At 40.7% G+C, this 20,027-nt stretch overlaps 1 protein-coding gene across 2 annotated transcripts in view; it reads left to right on the forward strand.

Annotated features, from left to right (window-relative positions):
* The window catches only part of LOC124619732 (serine/threonine-protein kinase Sgk2-like), a 100,809-nt gene extending 93,054 nt beyond the window's left edge, over positions 1-7,755 (forward strand). For both annotated transcript variants that reach the window (XM_047146300.1, XM_047146301.1), the window contains exon 10: positions 5,425-7,755. In XM_047146300.1, the coding sequence (XP_047002256.1) occupies positions 5,425-5,601 (177 nt within the window). In that variant the 3' untranslated portion in view covers positions 5,602-7,755. The remainder of the gene's footprint in view (positions 1-5,424) is intronic.
* The last annotated feature ends 12,272 nt before the right edge of the window (positions 7,756-20,027 follow it).

A 20,027-nucleotide genomic window follows, 5' to 3' on the forward strand; every position in this document is an offset into this window, starting at 1 on the left:
CACAAGCGACACGACCATTTGCGATCCATGCAAGGGAGAGCCTTGAATTATTACAGGTGGGGGGGGCATTAAGGTCCAAAGCCAGGGGTGTAGTAGTGCATCCCCCTGGCTACTACCAAGGTCTACATTGCTTTTAGAACTGACTGCTTACAAGAAGTATTGTACCCCAGACCATGTTTTTAAAATTAAATTTAATGAAATTTTACGTAGCCACCCAGATTTTATTACCGTCTACCTAGATGGTTCTAAGCAGGGAGATGTTTACGGTTGTTGTGTCATGTTCTCCAACACTATCTTCAGGATAGGGCTCCCAGAGCAGTTTTCAGTTTATTATGCGGAATTGTTTGCTATCCTGAAGGCAATGGAGCAGATGAGATGAGATGGCGCCCTGACAAAAAATTTATCATCTGCTCTGATTCTCAAAGTGCCCTTCTCGCTGTTGGACAGATGTACCCAGCAGATCAGATGGTGCAACAATTGCAGGACACTCTCCTTCTCTTGCGTAGGCAAAACAAGGGAATCCTTTTTTGCTGGGTTCCTGGGCACATAGGCATCCAGGGAGACGAACTCGCTGATGCTGCTGCTAGAGACACTTGCTCCCTTCCTCCTCCTGCCAGCTCTTCAGTCCCCCAGCAGGCTGTCACTTCATTTGTGACCAGGAAGGCCGTATGTTGGTGGGAGTCCCAGTGGCTGGAAGTGAGGAACAATAAATTATGTTCCATCAAGAATTCAGTGCGACTATGGATCACCTCCTTCCACTTGCGACAGTGTGAAGTAGTAGTCCTTATTCGGCTTAGTCCGTTGACACACGGTTTCCTCTTACATCGGGAGGAGCCCCCAGTATGTCAGAGATGCGGTACACAACTGTCAGTACGACATCTTTTAACCGAGTGTGTTTTATATGATGACCTGAGGGTTGACTGGGTCTCCCACAGGATCTTCCCTCTATTTTAACTGATGACGAGGTGAGTGTTGTTCGTGTCTTAAAATTTTGTGCGGTGTCCGGAATTCTTGCCAAAATACTTGGTGTGCAATCTTAGTGTGTGACAGAGCGGCTGGGTCGCGTACTATTTCTAAGTCGTCATCCAGCCACGCTTATTTCTCTCTTTCTTAAGAGCATCTTTACTGGTATTTTCTCGATGATTTCATTTAGTTATCCCACTGTGCCTTGCTGGGGTCTTGTTACGGGCTTTTCTGAACCTCACCTACCTGTTGTTGCTTTACGTTTCCTGTGGTGGGATCAAACTTTTTCCAGTTTATTGATCTTCTTCCGTATAACATTAATGGAAGGGCACTGATGACCTAGCTGTTTAGCGCCCTCCACCATAAATCATCATCATCATCATCATCATCATCAACAACAACAACAACCTATGTGACACTCCAGCAGGAATGCCATGAAAAAACATGTAGAAAACCATATTTTCAGTTTCTTGGTGTAAGACCATACTTACTTCTTCATTTCGTGTCAGCTCATGTGTCTGAACATTGAGTCTTTGGATACTATCCGAGAATGACTCAATCCACTCGTTGTACCTCTGAGTTAATGTCTTCAATTTTTCCCTAAAGAAGAAAGATCTGTGGTGTTTCCAGTACATCTACTATAACACCTCAGCCAAATGTTGAAATGTTTGTGCATCCTGCAAAGTTTCAGTTAGGTGACATGCTATAGCTTCCCCAATTAGTTTCAAACTGACCATACAAAGGCATGTTAAGTCAAACCAACCACCGAACTTGGCAGAAGCTAAAACATCTCTGAGAAACACAGTTATGTCTTCCATTGTCAGCCTGCAGTGCTTTTGCCTGGCTTCTGTAATGTTCTAATTCCCCACTCCTGCTCAAGTGAGTCTTGTAATCTACGTCTGTTCCGTCATAGCAGCAAGAGAACCACTCTTATTAGCAAAGCATTTTTCCATTGGCGTATTGCATACCATACCACTGCCTAACCAAAGAATATACAATATTAGGGAATTGAACTTCATGTTCAAATTATAAGGTTCACAAAACAAAAGGAGTTACACTGATTCTTATGGCTAATCATAGCCCATGTACATTTGTTACAGTCCCGCACCACATGACTCAAACATCAGCAAGTAAAATGTCTGATTGGTACAGTCTTGTTGCAAGGTAACTTGTGATCAAAAAGATCACAAAATTCACACCCGACAGGTGTCAAATACATTTTGTGACAATTGCCTGTGAATGCAGACAGGTCAGGAGATTTGCAGTGTTGTACCAGAGTTACTTTCAGATTGAAATGAGCATCTGTGCAATCTATCATGGTCAACAAATTATACAGTGAAACAAAAACACCTGCAACAATTTACAAAAATTATTTCTCACTCACCACCCTTCATTCTGAAGTGAGGACTAAATGATGAGCGAAGCTGATTGTGCAGACTAAATGATGAGCGAAGCTGATTGTGCAGACTAAATGATGAGCGAAGCTGACTGTGCAGACTAAATGATGAGCGAAGCTGACTGTGCAGACTAAATGATGAGCGAAGCTGACTGTGCAGACTAAATGATGAGCGAAGCTGACTGTGCAGACTAAATGATGAGCGAAGCTGACTGTGCAGACTAAATGATGAGCGAAGCTGACTGTGCAGACTAAATGATGAGCGAAGCTGACTGTGCAGACTAAATGATGAGCGAAGCTGACTGTGCAGACTAAATGATGAGCGAAGCTGACTGTGCAGACTAAATGATGAGCGAAGCTGACTGTGCAGACTAAATGATGAGCGAAGCTGACTGTGCAGACTAAATGATGAGCGAAGCTGACTGTGCAGACTAAATGATGAGCGAAGCTGACTGTGCAGACTAAATGATGAGCGAAGCTGACTGTGCAGACTAAATGATGAGCGAAGCTGACTGTGCAGACTAAATGATGAGCGAAGCTGACTGTGCAGACTAAATGATGAGCGAAGCTGACTGTGCAGACTAAATGATGAGCGAAGCTGACTGTGCAGACTAAATGATGAGCGAAGCTGACTGTGCAGACTAAATGATGAGCGAAGCTGACTGTGCAGACTAAATGATGAGCGAAGCTGACTGTGCAGACTAAATGATGAGCGAAGCTGACTGTGCAGACTAAATGATGAGCGAAGCTGACTGTGCAGACTAAATGATGAGCGAAGCTGACTGTGCAGACTAAATGATGAGCGAAGCTGACTGTGCAGACTAAATGATGAGCGAAGCTGACTGTGCAGACTAAATGATGAGCGAAGCTGACTGTGCAGACTAAATGATGAGCGAAGCTGACTGTGCAGACTAAATGATGAGCGAAGCTGACTGTGCAGACTAAATGATGAGCGAAGCTGACTGTGCAGACTAAATGATGAGCGAAGCTGACTGCGCAGACTAAATGATGAGCAAAGCTGACTGCGCAGACTAAATGATGAGCAAAGCTGACTGTGCAGACTAAACGATGAGCAAAGCTGATTGTGGCAGTGTCGATGTGATGACCAGTTGTTACAATGTCTGGGTAGTGAACACCACTTCTCACCATTTCTTGGATGGTGGCAGATGTCAAGAGGCCCACTTCTGTACACAAGCTGTAACAGTCATCCCTCAGGTCAGGTCAGGTCAGGTCAGGTCAGTGGGCACCAAGGCTGGACAGATGAGGCAGTGATGTTATAAGTGTTGGGAGACCGAACTCCAAGGGATAAGGTGTAAGTGTAACAGCAGTACCTGTAATAGCATTTTATAGAAATGAATGCTGCAATGAATATTGTCTTTTCCGGCATGCAGGAAATGGACCAGGCAATTTGCTCAGATTGGCGATGAGTGATAGACACAGCACTCTAGCAGCCCACATAGCTTTCCACGGGTCAGGCACACTGTCTAACAATGAGGCAGTGCAGGGGGTGGTAAAGGGGTCCAGCAAGGCAGCCTGTGGACACACCGCTGTGTAGACAAGAGGCCTCAGCACTTTCAAAGATGAATGCATCCTTATACCTGTACTCACAGCATCTTCTGGATGGCGGTTGCTGTGGAGGCGAAAGTTCAGTGCTCCCTCACAACATTTAATGTACTGTCAGGAAGGCGGTACATGTGCAGCCTGGGAGGCAGCCCTCAGGTTTCCACCCAGCAATCAGAAGGTAGCAGGTTAGTCGGTTCGGCCTTTCGCCACAGGAAGGCCCAGTTGGTCTGCATTTTCTGTCAGTCATGGATGTGACCCGTCGGTAGTGGCAGCATGGCGCGATGAATCCAATCACAGCTGGCAGGCTGCGGTCTTACAGTTTTAAGTCTTCAGACACACAGCAAGCAGAGTTAACCTGTAACTAATGAGACTGTCATTCCATCGGGATCAGTGTCGCAGGCAGAATGACCGGACGCTGAAGATGAGTTGTCTGAAACAGGTATTTAAAGCCAGACATCATGTCACTGTAGCAGGTTAGGTACCATGTGGTCACATTTAACCATAGGTATCAGCAGTCCTGTCTGCACTCTGATGTCTCAGTTATGGACAGTTTTCCCTGCCCCTGCAGTTCTCATCATTACTAGAACACCTCGGAGCAGCTGAGCTTGGATGTTGCATGGTATTACTTCGTATTGTAGACTTTGCAGAATGACTTTCAGGGTTCGTGTGCTCTAGATTATGATTGGGACACAGTCCAAGTCAGACGGTTCTTCCATGTCTGTGTTTGACAAAAGCTTCAAAAATTTCAGTGCGCTCTGTCGTACTGAAAGTTCTGCAAAGAAGCAACCTTACCTATGGGCTTCAAGTTGTCACTTAACCTCATATTTTCTGTATTCATTTCCCATTCTTATCTCAAAGCTAGAAGTTGTACAAGGTGGCCAGATACAATGAAAAAGTTAAAAAAACTAGAGCCAAAGGTGGGGCTGCATGAAACTAATTGAATGACTTATTAAAATTTCATTGCAGAATCTTAAGGCTTTAGTAGAGATTTTCAGTCACTCTCAATTGAAAGGTGCGACACTGTAATTTAGTTAATCAAGTACATTCATTTGCTATTAAAATTTGAATGCAGTAATTGTTCCATGTACAGTTTATGTTGGCTGCAGAGAATGAATTTAAAACTTAATTTTTTGCAACATCCTGTGAGCATTCTATCAATTCACATACATTTCATGAATTCTCTCTCTCTCTCTCTCTCTCTCTCTCTCTCTCTCTCTCTCTCTCTCTCTCTCTCTCTCTCTCTCTCTCTCCCCTACTAACTCGTTTGAGTGTCTAATTGTTGTGCCTGCCTGCAACTCAGAATCTCTAGTACATGTCATTGTGTAGGATAGTAGCCAAAGCTGTCCTGAAAAACTATATGGAATGTGTGAACAAATGTATGTGGACATCCACGAGCATATGCAGGTGTGAAAGCAATCAACCTTAGATTTTGTCATTGACGGTGAGTCCATCCAACACAACAGGGTTGTTATTCTATTGTTCTCTTTTAAATTCTGTTTCAGAGCGATGTTTTAGACCTGCACAACATTGATCCAGAGTTCACATGTGAGGCCGTACCAGCATCAGTAGCAACATCGGCTTCTCATAGGAAGGGATCTGCTCTTTCAGCCAGTGTGCGGATACCAGATGACATTTTTGCAGGGTTCTCTTATGCGCCACCTACAGATGAGATGCTCTGACGATTGAATTTGTTGTTAGTAGGTCAAATGGTTTTTCTCCCTTTACTTTTGTTCAGTGAAAGTGAGCAACCAACCAGTCTGTGCTGGGAATAGGACAACAGACACACATTTCTGTGGATTAGAGAAATGTAAATTCAGAGAATATAGGGACAGAGTAAACGTGTGAGTGGCAGTCATTTTGTGTGTGTGCACGCATGTGTGCTAGATCTGATATTTCCTAGAAGTCTGCTGTTCTGCAGTTAATGCATTTATACTGCAGTTTTGTGTGAATTTTGATAGCAGACAGTATAGTTTTAAATATATTTGATAGTGCGCTCTGTATATTATCATCAGACTGGAAACTTTGAGTCACTGTCAGTGCACATACATATCCTTCTTGCCAAAAAGGAACTGGAAGAAAGTTCAGTACATTCCATGCTGTCAGTGATCTAGTTTTGTAACATAGAATGTCTGTGATTTATATTTTCCTGATATTTCCCAGAAGGAATGACTGCAAAAAATTACCCAGTTTTTGTAAATGGAAAATCATTAGCATGACATTTAGTCCAATACATAAACTTCGAAATGGTTCCCCATGTTTCCAACCATCAATTATTTTCGCATACTTATCACATTAAGTGATAGTGAGACTGTGATAGTAAACTATAACAATATTTTGTTTATACTGTAGTTACATTAGAATAAACCTGTGGTTACTTCACCCTGCCATTCCAAATGCAGGTATTAACTGCAGTCACATATTCAGCAGTAGTAACACTTTTTGTACTGTATTAAAGAACTGTGATGCTTTCATAATCTACTCATAATGTCTTCCTGGATCCTTAAGCATCTGGGTGGACTTCATATAAAGACAATAATTCGTCTTTCATGTTTAATGCCATATTATTTATTATTATTTATGCATAAACTAGTACTTATAAATGATCTACAAATGCCAGAACAATAGCAATTCTCGCATAAACTGATCATATAGTCAATTTGTTCCAAATTGAAAGTATTAATTTATACGATACAGTAATGCAAATACGCAAATGCCCTTTTCCCATGTTTATGCACATGGGTGCTTGCCAAATAAAGTATGTAGTGGTGCTGTTTTACAAAATAAATTAGATAGGAAGATTTAAATGAGAGAAGTAATTTCTATATTTAAAAGTGGATACTTTAAAATTGTGTGAAGAAATAAAGGTGTATTAATGTAGTGTCAAACTCTGATAGCTTTCTCATAGTGCCTTTGATGAAACACATTAATAATTTATAAAGTATTTTTTGTGAAATGTCTGGGTAGAAATGTATTTCTGAGTCAGAGTATCAATTTCTATAAATTGTGGTAGTTCGCAACATGTACATTATTTAATACATTACTCCACTCCCATTAAGTGGACTTTTAACTTAGTTGTTTCTGCTGCAGATACTGTGCATTCAAATTTAAGCATCTTGATTACTGTAACCTTCATTCTTATAGTTATTATTTGATGGCACATTTATGTTTAAAGGTATTTAACAGCTCTTGTGGTTGTTGTTGCAGATCTGTTATATTAGTGTTCACTTTAGTTCCTCTCTGTAGTTCCAGCAATATTCATGCTGTGTAAACTACAAACTGCTGTTATGTATATATAATTTTCTATTTTTAATAGATACTAAAAATAAAATATTTTTACTTCTATTTATATAAAATTTTATGAAGTTATTGCATTTTAAAGATACAAATGCTATCTGATCTTTTTTAACGTGGCAGATCTTGTACCACTGAAGTTTTTGCTTACTGTTTGCACTTCATTTTTTACCTCTTTGCACAACTGATGTGTGTTATCATTTCAGACAATATTCTTTTACTATTTCACACTGTAACATGAAATGTGGTTTATACAGTTTTCGATTTATCATTGTGCTCGCTGTGCACAGGTGGGCAAAATGTTGGCATATTTACCAGAAGATATTTGCCACCTTTTTGTCCTCTAAATGAAAACAGAACATACCTGACATTAATATTTTACTAGTTTTTAAAGTTAAGGAGGAGAAATGTTTGTAAATCTAATGTAAGTACTGGTAATACATTTCATCAGTGATGTGCATAATCATTGCATTTAATATTTTTGTACTATGTCACTTTATGCAGTATTGTTTTCTTAAATAAAAATAAATTGTTTCACAGAATAGTTTGTCGTTCTTCTAGTTGTTTATAAAAATGATCTTTTTTGTTATGTATTACTGAGCCAGATGCAACATTTAAAAAAATAAAGTACAAGTTTATGATTGTTGAATAAAATAACAACATACCAAAATTTTCTTTGTAACCATAATTGTCTTCAGAATCTTCTGAAAAAAAATAGCTGATCAAAATGGTTTCTGACGCATCTTTCTTGTGCCACAGTGAATAGAATTATCACATCAGAATAATTGCATGCATCCTAAAACAATCAAGCAAGCTTATAGCTTTTGTAAAAGAGCTTATCTCATAACTTTTTTCACCTTACAGCTAGATACTTAAAGGAAGAGAGGAACAAACCTGTAACTTGTTATGCGCAAATACAGAGATAACATTAGGTATAACAGTTACACCAAAAAATATAAATAGTTATCATTACAAACAAAAATACATGGGTGCGACAGAGGAACGTAGAGGGGTTCAAAAACTCAGAATCATCTAAACTTTTAAAATTATTTTCAGAATTTGATAAATCTTAACTTGTCAGAAACTGGAGAAAAAGGAAAATAATAAAGTAACAGTAGTCATGAGTAATGTAGTACTTTATGAAATGTAACTGGATAGGCAAAAACTCTACTCAGCAAGTGATGGCAGGAGAATGCCAACATAAAGGTATGTAAATTTGCAAGCTTTTGGAGCCAGTGGCTCCTCCTCCTGGCAGAATGGTTGAAGGGGAAGAAAGAGGGGTGAAGGAAAAGGACTGGTGAGGTTTAGGAAATGGGGAGAGTTTGGAAAAGTTGGCTATTTCCTAAACCTCACCAGTCCTTTTCCTTCACCCCTTTTCCATCCCCTTCAGCCTCCTGCCAGGAGGAGCAGCCACTGGCTCCGAAATCTTTCAAATTTATATGTGTGTTTTCCTGCCACCACTTGGTGAGCATAGGTTTTTTTTATCTATACAATTACGTTTTCAAAATTGATTATTTTTGTTGACATAGGAGTTTGTGTGTTAGAAATATTTCTTTTTTATACAATGTGTTCAAATTTGGAAAAGAATTATTGGTATAAATATTGTACTTTATCTCTTCCTTTATTTTGAGGGACACATGTTTTATGGGCTCTGTTCTCACCAGATCTAGTTTAAAGATACTGGACAAGTCGTTTATCCCACAATTTTTTCCACATCATTTGTCTGCATACAACTTCTGTGAGAGGATTCTTCGCAGTGATTTATTCTGCATAATATTCTTAACTTTTGAAGCTGAAGCACTTTAATGCGTTTATTAACTGGGTCACATGTGGAAAGTGTGCAACATAACCACAGCTTATATAAATTAATTTTTTTTTTTTTTTTGTGCTAATATCTCTATTATTGCTCATAGCTTAGATCATACATACTGGGTACTCCTTTAATGAAAACTATCATTTTAGATCATACAAATTTGTAAACTAAGAGGTCTAGATACAATTGATGCAACACTTTAGAAGTATACAGGGTGGAATGTAACAATATTATGAAGGCCTTTGTTAAAAATTGATGGCACACACACACACACACACACACACACACACACACACACACACACACACACACACACACACAACCACAGTATCTGGCAGAAGATGGACATCTTAACTTCTGTCTTCTGCTGGCACACACTGGTTGTGTGCGTATGAGTGTTTTGTATATTTTTTGCAAAGGCGTTGTTGGCTGAAAGCTCATTCTGTGGCAGTCTTTTTGTTGTGCCTATCTGCCACTCAGCATCTCTCCGCTAAATGGTGAGTAGCAACTATTGTTTTCATAATATTGTTGTTATAGGAGTATAAGTGTGTAAATGTCAGGTAGTGCTATATAATATTGATGGTGAACTGAATGCAAAGTGTCCTGTGTAACATTTGTTGTTTTAGTCATACATTTCAAACTTGTTTACTGTCTTCAAAAGAAATGGGTATCAAAAGGAAAACTTATTCGAGAAATCTATGAAATTATAGAGAGAGAATACCTGAGCAGTACTTGCATTCAGAAGGTGAAATTCCAGTGTGAGGGTGACAGGTAGACACCTCTCATCCTAGAGTGTGCGTGACGTGCTCCTCCTCCCCAGAATATATCTCTTGGGAATGGACATAATTGTCATGAAAGTAATGGAATTATGTCTCCTGAAGATACGTACTGGACAGACAATGTGTCTCCAGAGAAATGTGTCTTAATCGTATTAGTAGTGATTTTGCAAATTGATTTTGTTACAAATAAAATAAAAAGCCATATTTGTTCTTGATCTCCGAAAGAACTGATACCTTGTGGAGATAATTGTGCATATTCCCTGCTGAAATCGTGGATTATGTAAAGTTAATTGCCCCTATTTTATTAAAATGTTTACCAATGAGCAGCTGACCCATGGAAGAATATTTTTTTAAATTTATAACACAATTCCATGTATGTTCAGATTTATTTGTCCTTTCCTCTTATAATTGTCATTTTACTCCAATTGGCCTCTGTCTTACATTTTGTATCACCCCTGCTTCGCTGACTTGCATGACATATGTATGACATTTGAAATAAACTGCAGAACAAGTCGATAACTCTGTGTTTCTAACAAATCGGCGCACCTGAAAAGGCACACACACATCTGCCATTGCTAGACCAGTTTGGACAATAGAACAACTGATTCAAGTTTGATAAATGAGGTTGAAACTTCACTAATAGCTTATTATATCCCCACAGCTCTGTGGCTGATCTCTGAGTATTGCAGAGATCAGATACTAGGGTTGGAAAAAATATGGAAACATTGCATGCTTGTACATAAATGCAGATGCTAGCCAAGCCTGAAGGTTTCACTTTTTTTTTATGAATATATATATATATATATATATATATATATATATATATATATATATATATATATATATATATATATATACCACAAACGACGCCTGTGCCCTGTCCTCAACACGCTGAAAGTGTTAGTTGTGGACAGATCAGTGTTCTATGTAGGAGTGCATTGTGTCTGAGAAAAGTATCTTCAGACACGGGCAAACCATCAGTGCTCGTTCGGTGAGTGCTCCCATAACCGAGGTAGGTGATTTATTTGCTGTTTCAACAGGCAACATATTCAAGGTTTATACTGCAAGCAGTGAAAGTGGAAAACTGTCATCCACCGAGTCACAACATGGATGATCATGACAGATGGTCACTGAAGAGGACTGTGACAAAAAAATAAGAGGATGACATGCATAAGTCATTGCAGAACTCAGTGTTGCATTTGTGAACCCTGTCAGCACGAAAACATGATGGGTAGTCAATAGGCTGGGGATTGCAGGGCAAGCTGAAATTCTAAAGCCTCTTATCAATGAGGCGAACACCCATAGTGGGAAATCGTGGTGTCAAAATCGTAAAACTGAGATGTGATCAGTGGAAGACTTATCATTTGGGCCAAAGAGACTTTCACATTCTTTTGAACTTCGGGCCAAGTTTACTTCCCGAGGGTGAAACACGGTGGAAGTTCGGCGATGATTTGGGCAGCTGTATCGTGTAATCCGTGGGTCACGAGGGTACTATGCAAGGTCGCACTACTGCCGAGGGTTATGTGGCAATTTTACCTGATCTGAGCCACTGTTCCCCAATGGTGATGACGTTTTCCAAGACTACAGGGACCCTGTTCTCACAATTCGCATTGTCCAGAACTGGTTTTGAGAGCATGAAGATGAATTGTCACATCTCCCCTGGCCACCATAGTGACCATATCTGAGTTACTGATCCTTTGTAGTCTACTTTGGAGACAAGAGCACATGGTGGTTATCCATCTCCATCTTAGTTACCTGCATTTGAGACAATTTTGCAGGAAGAACGGTATAAGATGTACTTGAAAACCATACAGGACCTGTATTTATCCATTCGGAAACAACTGGAAGCTGTTTCGAATGCCGATGGTTTTCCTACGCCGTATGGTGCGTGATAGTACATTGAATTTTGGGGGTTTCCATATTTTTGTTCGTTCTATGTAAATTTTTGTTCTGCAGATCCATAGTGCTCTTCATGAATGTGGTGTCAAAAACATAAAACAGAGCAATAATTTTGTATAAGAAATAAAAAGCTTAGATTTCATTATAATTCGCCTTATCTGTATTGAAGTGTTTCTGAGTGATGTGGTATGTGTAAAACAAAGTCAAAGTGATACAATAATTGCCATAGATAAATAAATACAGAATGAACAAGAACTCCACTGACAAACTTTAAATTATGTACCTTCTTATCCTGAGAAGGGCCAATTTTTGCCTGATTTTGCAAAATACTATTATGAGCTTGTCTCAAGTACTGAAGTAATGACATCTGTTATTGCAAAATGTAAATGCAGCTTCAGTTAGTTTTATTTATGTCAACAAGTTTATGTTGACAAGGTTATCTCACATATGGTGTTGCATGTCGTGTTGACGATGCAAGCAAATTCTGGAGTGATGAAAAAAATAGACTGCTGCCAGGGACTGTTAAATCATACTTACAGTTCAACTACAAGCTGGCTTATATGGAGTTTTTAATAAATACGTAAAAGGGAAAAAGACGTGCTGAAAAAGGTGAAATCTTCCGAATAGTGTGATGTACTAACTACTTCTGCTACAAAAAGCTCCATGTAATTGTGTTCTAAATAAAAAGTAAAAAATTAAATAAAAACCCTTTTATTTCACTTCTACACCCCCACCTCAGTGTGTTTCGATGAGGCCCCAGCTAGATATGGCAACCCTAGGTATAAGGGGCACATGGTCTCCAGCAACTCTTTACAGAATAATAATGTAATTCTAATTTAGTTGGTTTGTTAACACAGTCATCCTTGTTTCCATGAAAATGCCCTCACAGCAGTGTTGAAGCCCATAATATGCGATCACCAAAACATTCAACATAGAATACTACGACCTCCTTCAGACAATACATCGCACTTTGATGCTTTTTGACACTGCTGCCGGAACAGTGCAGCATAGCATCGTTGTGCTCGAGGGCAAAGAGCGAAATAACTCTGTTAAACTGAGTGAATTCTGTGCAGGAACTCAATGATGGGGCCATTACTCATGCAGCATATAATGTCAGGAATAGTGAAGTGCATACTGGTAAACTGCCGTCACTGCCTCTAGGTTGGTATAAATTTCAAAACATTTATGTTTTGGCATGTTACAGTGTCAGCTACTACAGCTGTCACACTGTATGGTCACTAGACGGTGCTACTGAGATGCAACATAACTATTAATTAAAAATATGTCATTCCTATCATTAAAACAATGCCGCCTCAGAAATTGGCCAAGTAGTTTGTTCGAGGCTCCCACACACTGACCGTGGATCACAATAATCTGTCACACGGGTGAGTGATCACTTCGTAGATTGAACGCGTGTGGACAAATCGCAGTGATCCGTAGCTGACCACATGGAAAACCCGTTCGATCTGATGGATCACATGCGATTTGTGTGTGAAATATGGCCGCCTGGCTGGTCAGCAGTGGTGTGACAATATGGCTGCAACTCGTTTCTGTAGTTATTTTCGTTTTGTTTCGTTTCTTTACATTAGATTTTTGAGTTATTCAGGAACCATGAAGTACCCTGAGAAGTGGAGTCCGGATTTGCCATTGACGTTAAGGACGAACGACAGGGTGACAGACGAAAATATTGCTCAAATTCAGGTTTTTTTCTCTGTACTGGAATGTTGTAGACAAATGGGGTTTGCTGCAACGAATAAAGCATACAATGAAGTTTTTATTGGTATTTTTATTGAAAAATATTAATATATTCACTGGGTAATTGGGATTTTCCTTAGGGATCTCTGAAAGGAGGTAGGGCGACGGTTGTCGCTGTAGATCCGGTTGTGGTTTTCTGAAACGTGAAATTAACATATCGCCCGGATCTTTATGGATGTAATTTTAGTTCATTGTAAGATATTTGTAAAGTTATAGATATTTTAAAAAATGGGTAGTTTTTGACCCATCTTTATTGCCAAAAAAATTCTAAACATCAACTTAAAAAACAGTCGGCTACCATGAACTGAAGAGAATTCAATTTGCTTCAAGTGAGACAAAAAAAAAAAATATTCAAATCGGATGAAAATTCTAGCGTAGACTACAACAACGCTGCCGAAAGCCATGGTATTGAGAAAAACGCGCTTAAAGTTTGACGAGTATTTATCGTATAAGAAAACGGACAAATCCTCAAACTTAAGGATGTCATCATTTCCTGGTCCATAATAACTATCGCCCAGACTAGTGTATGGCCGCTTTCTGCTCCTTTGACTGATAACCCTTATTTTCGCCCTCAAAGCCATTTTCGTCGCTGGTGTCTCTATATTCACAGAAACGGCGCATCTTGGTCCCTGTATTTTACCCCTGCCACCTTTAGAATTTGAATGAGAGTATTCCAGTCAACATTGCCAAAAGGTTTCTCTAAGTTTACAAATGCTAGAAACGTAGGTTTGCCTTTCCTTAATCTTTCTTCTGAGATAACTCGTAAGGTCAGTATTGTCTCACGTGTTCCAACATTTCTACGGAATCCAAACTGATCTTCTACAAGGTCGGCTTCTACCAGTTTTTCCATTCGTCTGTAAAGAATTCGCGTTAGTATTTTGCAGCTGTGACTTATTAAACTGATAGTTCAGTAATTTTCACATCTGTCAACACCTGCTTTCTTTGGGACTGGAATTATTACATTCTTCTTGAAGTCTGAGGGTATTTCGTCTGTCTCATATATACACACGGGGTGAGTCACCTAACATTACCGCTGGATATATTTCGTAAACCACATCAAATACTGACGAATCGATTCCACAGACCGAACTCACGTGAGGAGAGGGGCTAGTGTAATTGGTTAATACAAACCATAAAAAAAATGCACGGAAGTATGTTTTTTTAACACAAACCTACGTTTTTTTAAATGGAACCACGTTAGTTTTGTTAGCACATCTGAACATATAAACAAATACGTAATCAGTGCCGTTTGTTGCATTGTAAAATGTTAATTACATCCGGAGATATTGCAATCTAAAGTTGACGCTTGAGTACCACTCTTCCGCTGTTCGATCGTGTGTATCGGAGAGCACTGAATTGCGTAGGGAACGGTGATGGACCGTAGGTACAGAAGAGACTGGAACAGCACATTACGTCCACATGCTAACACCTTTTTATTGGTCTTTTTCACTGACGCGCATGTACATTACCACGAGGGGTGAGGTACACGTACACACGTGGTTTCCGTTTTCAATTACGGAGTGGAATAGAGTGTGTCCCGACATGTTGGTAAAGTACCGGAACTTCAAGCGCTGATAGAAAGCACCGAAGCTGAAATCGTTATAGGTACAGAAAGCTGGCTGAAGCCAGAGATAAATTCTGCCGAAATTTTTACAAAGGTACAGACGGTGTTTAGAAAGGATAGATTGCTTGCAACCGGTGGTGGAGTGTTCGTCGCTGTTAGTAGTAGTTTATCCTGTAGTGAAGTAGAAGTGGATAGTTCCTATGAATTATTATGGGTGGAGGTTACACTCAACAACCGAGCTAGGTTAATAATTGGCTCCTTTTACCGACCTCCCGACTCAGCAGCATTAGTGGCAGAACAACTGAGAGAAAATTTGGAATACATTTCACATAAATTTTCTCAGCATGTTATAGCCTTAGGTGGAAATTTCAATTTACCAGATATAGACTGGGAAATTTCAATTTACCAGATATAGACTGGGACACTCAGATGTTTAGGACGGGTGGTAGGAACAGAGCATCGAGTGACATTATACTGAGTGCAGTATCCGAAAATTACCTCGAGCAATTAAACAGAGAACCGACTCGTGGAGATAACATCTTGGACCTACTGATAACAAACAGACCCGAACTTTTCGACTCTGTAAGTGAAGAACAGGGAATCAGTGATCACAAGGCCATTGCAGCACCCCTGAATATGGAAGTTAATAGGAATATAAAAAAAGGAAGGAAGGTTTATCTGTTTAGCAAGAGTAATAGAAGGCAGATTTCAGACTACCTAACAGATCAAAACGAAAATTTCTATCCGACACTGACAATGTTGAGTGTTTATGGAAAAAGTTCAAGGCAATCGTAAAATGCGTTTTAGACAGGTATGTGCCGAGTAAAACTGTGAGGGACGGGAAAAACCCACCGTGGTACAACAACAAAGTTAGGAAACCACTGCGAAAGCAAAGAGAGCTTCACTCCAAGTTTAAACGCAGCCAAAACCTCTCAGACAAACAGAAGCTAAACGATGTCAAAGTTAGCGTAAGGAGGGCTATGCGTGAAGCGTTCAGTGAATTCGAAAGTAAAATTCTATGTACCGACTTGACAGAAAATCCTAGGAAGTTCTGGTCTTACGTTAAATCAGTAAGTGGCTCGAAACAGCATATCCAGACACTCCGGGATGATGATGGCATTGAAACAGAGGATGACACGCGTAAAGCTGAAATACTAAAAACCTTTTTCCAAAGCTGTTTCACAGAGGAAGACCGCACTGCAGTTCCTTCTCTAAATCCTCGCACAATCGAAAAAATGGCTGACATCGAAATAAGTGTCCAAGGAATAGAAAAGCAACTGGAATCACTCAACAGAGGAAAGTCCACTGGACCTGACGGGATACCAATTCGATTCTACACAGAGTACGCGAAAGAACTTGCCCCCCTTCTAACAGCCGTGTACCGCAAGTCTCTAGAGGAACGGAAGGTTCCAAATGATTGGAAAAGAGCGCAGGTAGTCCCAGTCTTCAAGAAGGGTCGTCGAGCAGATGCACAAAACTATAGACCTATATCTCTGACGTCGATCTGTTGTAGAATTTTATAACATGTTTTTTGCTCGAGTATCATGTCGTTTTTGGAAACCCAGAATCTACTATGTAGGAATCAACATGGATTCCGGAAACAGCGATCGTGTGAGACCCAACTCGCTTTATTTGTTCATGAGACCCAGAAAATATTAGATACAGGCTCCCAGGTAGATGCTATTTTTCTTGACTTCCGGAAGGCGTTCGATACAGTTCCGCACTGACGCCTGATAAACAAAGTAAGAGCCTACGGAATATCAGACCAGCTGTGTGGCTGGATTGAAGAGTTTTTAGCAAACAGAACACATCATGTTGTTATCAATGGAGAGACGTCTATAGACGTTAAAGTAACCTCTGGCGTGCCACGGGGGAGTGTTATGGGACCATTGCTTTTCACAACATATATAAATGACCTAGTAGATAGTGTCGGAAGTTCCATGCGGCTTTTCGCGGATGATGCTGTAGTATACAGAGAAGTTGCAGCATTAGAAAATTGTAGCGAAATGCAGGAAGATCTGCAGCGGATAGGCACTTGGTGCAGGGAGTGGCAACTGACCCTTAACATAGACAAATGTATTGCAAATACATAGGAAGAAGGATCCTTTATTGTATGATTATATGATAGCGGAAGAAACACTGGTAGCAGTTACTTCTGTAAAATATCTGGGAGTGTGCGTGCGGAACAATTTGAAGTGGAATGATCATATAAAATTAATTGTTGGTAAGGCGGGTACCAGGTTGAGATTCATTGAGAGAGTCCTTAGAAAATGTAGTCCATCAACAAAGGAGCTGGCTTACAAAACACTCGTTCGACCTATACTTGAGTATTGCTCATCAGTGTGGGATCCGTACCAGATCGGGTTGACGGAGGAGATAGAGAAGATCCAAAGAAGAGCGGCGCATTTCGTCACAGGGTTATTTGGTAACCGTGATAGCGTTACGGAGATGTTTAACAAACTCAAGTGGCAGACTCTGCAAGAGAGGCGCTCTGCATCGCGGTGTAGCTTGCTCGCCAGGTTTCGAGAGGGTGCGTTTCTGGATGAGGTATCGAATATATTGCTTCTCCCTACTGATACCTCCCGAGGATATCACGAATGTAAAATTAGAGAGATTAGAGCGCGCACGGAGACTTTCAGACAGTCGTTCTTCCCGCGAACCATACGCGACTGGAACAGGAAAGGCAGGTAATGACAGTGGCACGTAAAGTGCCCTCCGCCACACACCGTTGGGTGGCTTGCGGAGGATAAATGTAGATGCAGATGTAGTAGATGTCAGGCCAATAGATGTTCAATGTGGTGGCCATCATTTGCTGCACACAATTGCAATCTCTGGCGTAATGAATGTCGTACACGCCGCAGTACATCTGGTGTAATGTCGCCGCAGGCTGCCACAATACCTTGTTTCATATCCTCTGGGGTTGTAGGCACATCACGGTACACATTCTCCTTTAACGTACCCCACAGAAAGAAGTCCGGAGGTGTAAGATCGGGAGAACGGGCTGGCCAATTTATGCGTCCTCCACGTCCTATGAAACGCCCGTCGAACATCCTGTCAAGGGTCAGCCTAGTGTTAATTGCGGAATGTGCAGGTGCACCATCATGCTGATACCACATACGTCGACGCATTTCCAGTGTGACATTTTCGAGCAACGTTGACAGATCATTCTGTAGAAACGCGATGTATGTTGCAGCTGTTTGGGCCCCTGCAATGAAGTGAGGACCAATGAGGTGGTCGCCAGTGATTCCGCACCATACATTTCCAGTCCACGGTCGCTGTCGCTCTACATGTCTGAGCCAGCGAGGATTGTCCACGGACCAGTAATGCATGTTCCGTAGATTCACTGCCCCGCGGTTTGTGAAACCCGCTTCATCGGTAAACAGGTAGAACTGCAACGCATTCTCTGTTAATGCCCATTGACAGAATTGCACTCGATGATTAAAGTCATCACCATGTCATTGCTGATGTAGCGACACATGAAACGGGTGAAAGCGGTGACGATGCAGTATGCGCTTGACACTACTTTGACTCAGTCCACCGGCTCTCGCAATGTCCTGTGTGGGTTCATGGCAACAGCAGCTAACACACCAACTGCACCCGCTTCTACTGTGACGGGCCTGTTACGGACCCGTTTGCGTGCTACGACCATACCTGTTGCATACAGTTGGTGGTAGATGTTTTGCAACGTGCGGCACGTTGGATGCTCTCTGTCCGGGTATCGTTCTGCATACACCCTGCAGGCTTCAGCTGCATTTCGTCGACACTCGCCATAGATGAGTATCATCTCCGCCTTTTCAGAGTTCGAATACACCATGGTCACAGTTCCTACAACACTACACTATCACAGACGTCTGGTAACACGGTGTACTACAGTTGGTCTGCGTGCGGAGACGAATGCAGAATAACAATAGCAGCAAGCGCTACATGCGGACACAGCGACAGCTAGACCAAACCACAACAGTGCGCTACAGCCACATTCGTTAACACGGTCGTCATCGTAAACATGTCCCTGCAGATGCTGCTCGCCGACCGTGGCCCGTGTTTGTTACAACACGCAACTGAACGTAGGAGGTTTCAAGCGTAAACTTTAGGTTACAATATCTCCGGATGTAATTAAGATTTTACAACGCAACAAACGGCACTGATTACGTATTTGTTTATATGTTCAGATGTGCTAACAAAACTAACGTGGTTCCATTTAAAAAAACGTAGGTTTGTGTTAAAAAACATACTTCCGTGCATTTTTGTATGGTTTGTGTCAAACAATTACACTAGCCCCTCTCCTCACGTTCGGTCTGTGGAATCGGTTCGTCAGTATTTGATGTGGTTTACGAAATATATCCAGCGGTAACGTTAGGTGACTCACCCTATATATATATATATATATATATATATATATATATATATATATATGTGTGTGTGTGTGTGTGTGTGACCGGACCATATATCTCACGAAATAAGAGTCAAACGAAGAAACTACAAAGAACGGAACTTGTCTAGCTTGAAGGGGGAAACCAGATGCCGCTATGGTTGGTCCGCTAGATGGCGCTGCCGAAGGTCAAACGGATATCAACTGCGTTCTTTTAAATAGGAACCCCCATTTTTTATTACATATTCGTGTAGTACGTAAAGAAATATGAATGTTTTAGTTGGACTACTTTTTTCGCTGTGTGGTAGATGGCGCTGTAATAGTCACAAACACATGGCCCACAATTTTAGACGAACAGTTGGTAACTGGTAGGTTTTTTAAATTAAAATACAGAATGTAGGTACGTTTGAACAATTTATTTCGGTTGTTCCAATGTGATATATGTACCTTTGTGAACTTATCATTTCTGAGAAAGCACGCTGTTACAGCGTGATTACCTGTAAATACCACATTAATTCAATAAATGCTCAAAATGATGTCCGTCAACCTCAATGCATTTGGAAATACATGTAACGACATTCCTCTCAACAGCGAGTAGTTCGCCTTCTGTAATGTTCGCACATGCATTGACAATG

Source organism: Schistocerca americana, chromosome 6 (assembly GCF_021461395.2).
Source record: "Schistocerca americana isolate TAMUIC-IGC-003095 chromosome 6, iqSchAmer2.1, whole genome shotgun sequence".
NCBI classification, from domain to species: domain Eukaryota; kingdom Metazoa; phylum Arthropoda; class Insecta; order Orthoptera; family Acrididae; genus Schistocerca; species Schistocerca americana.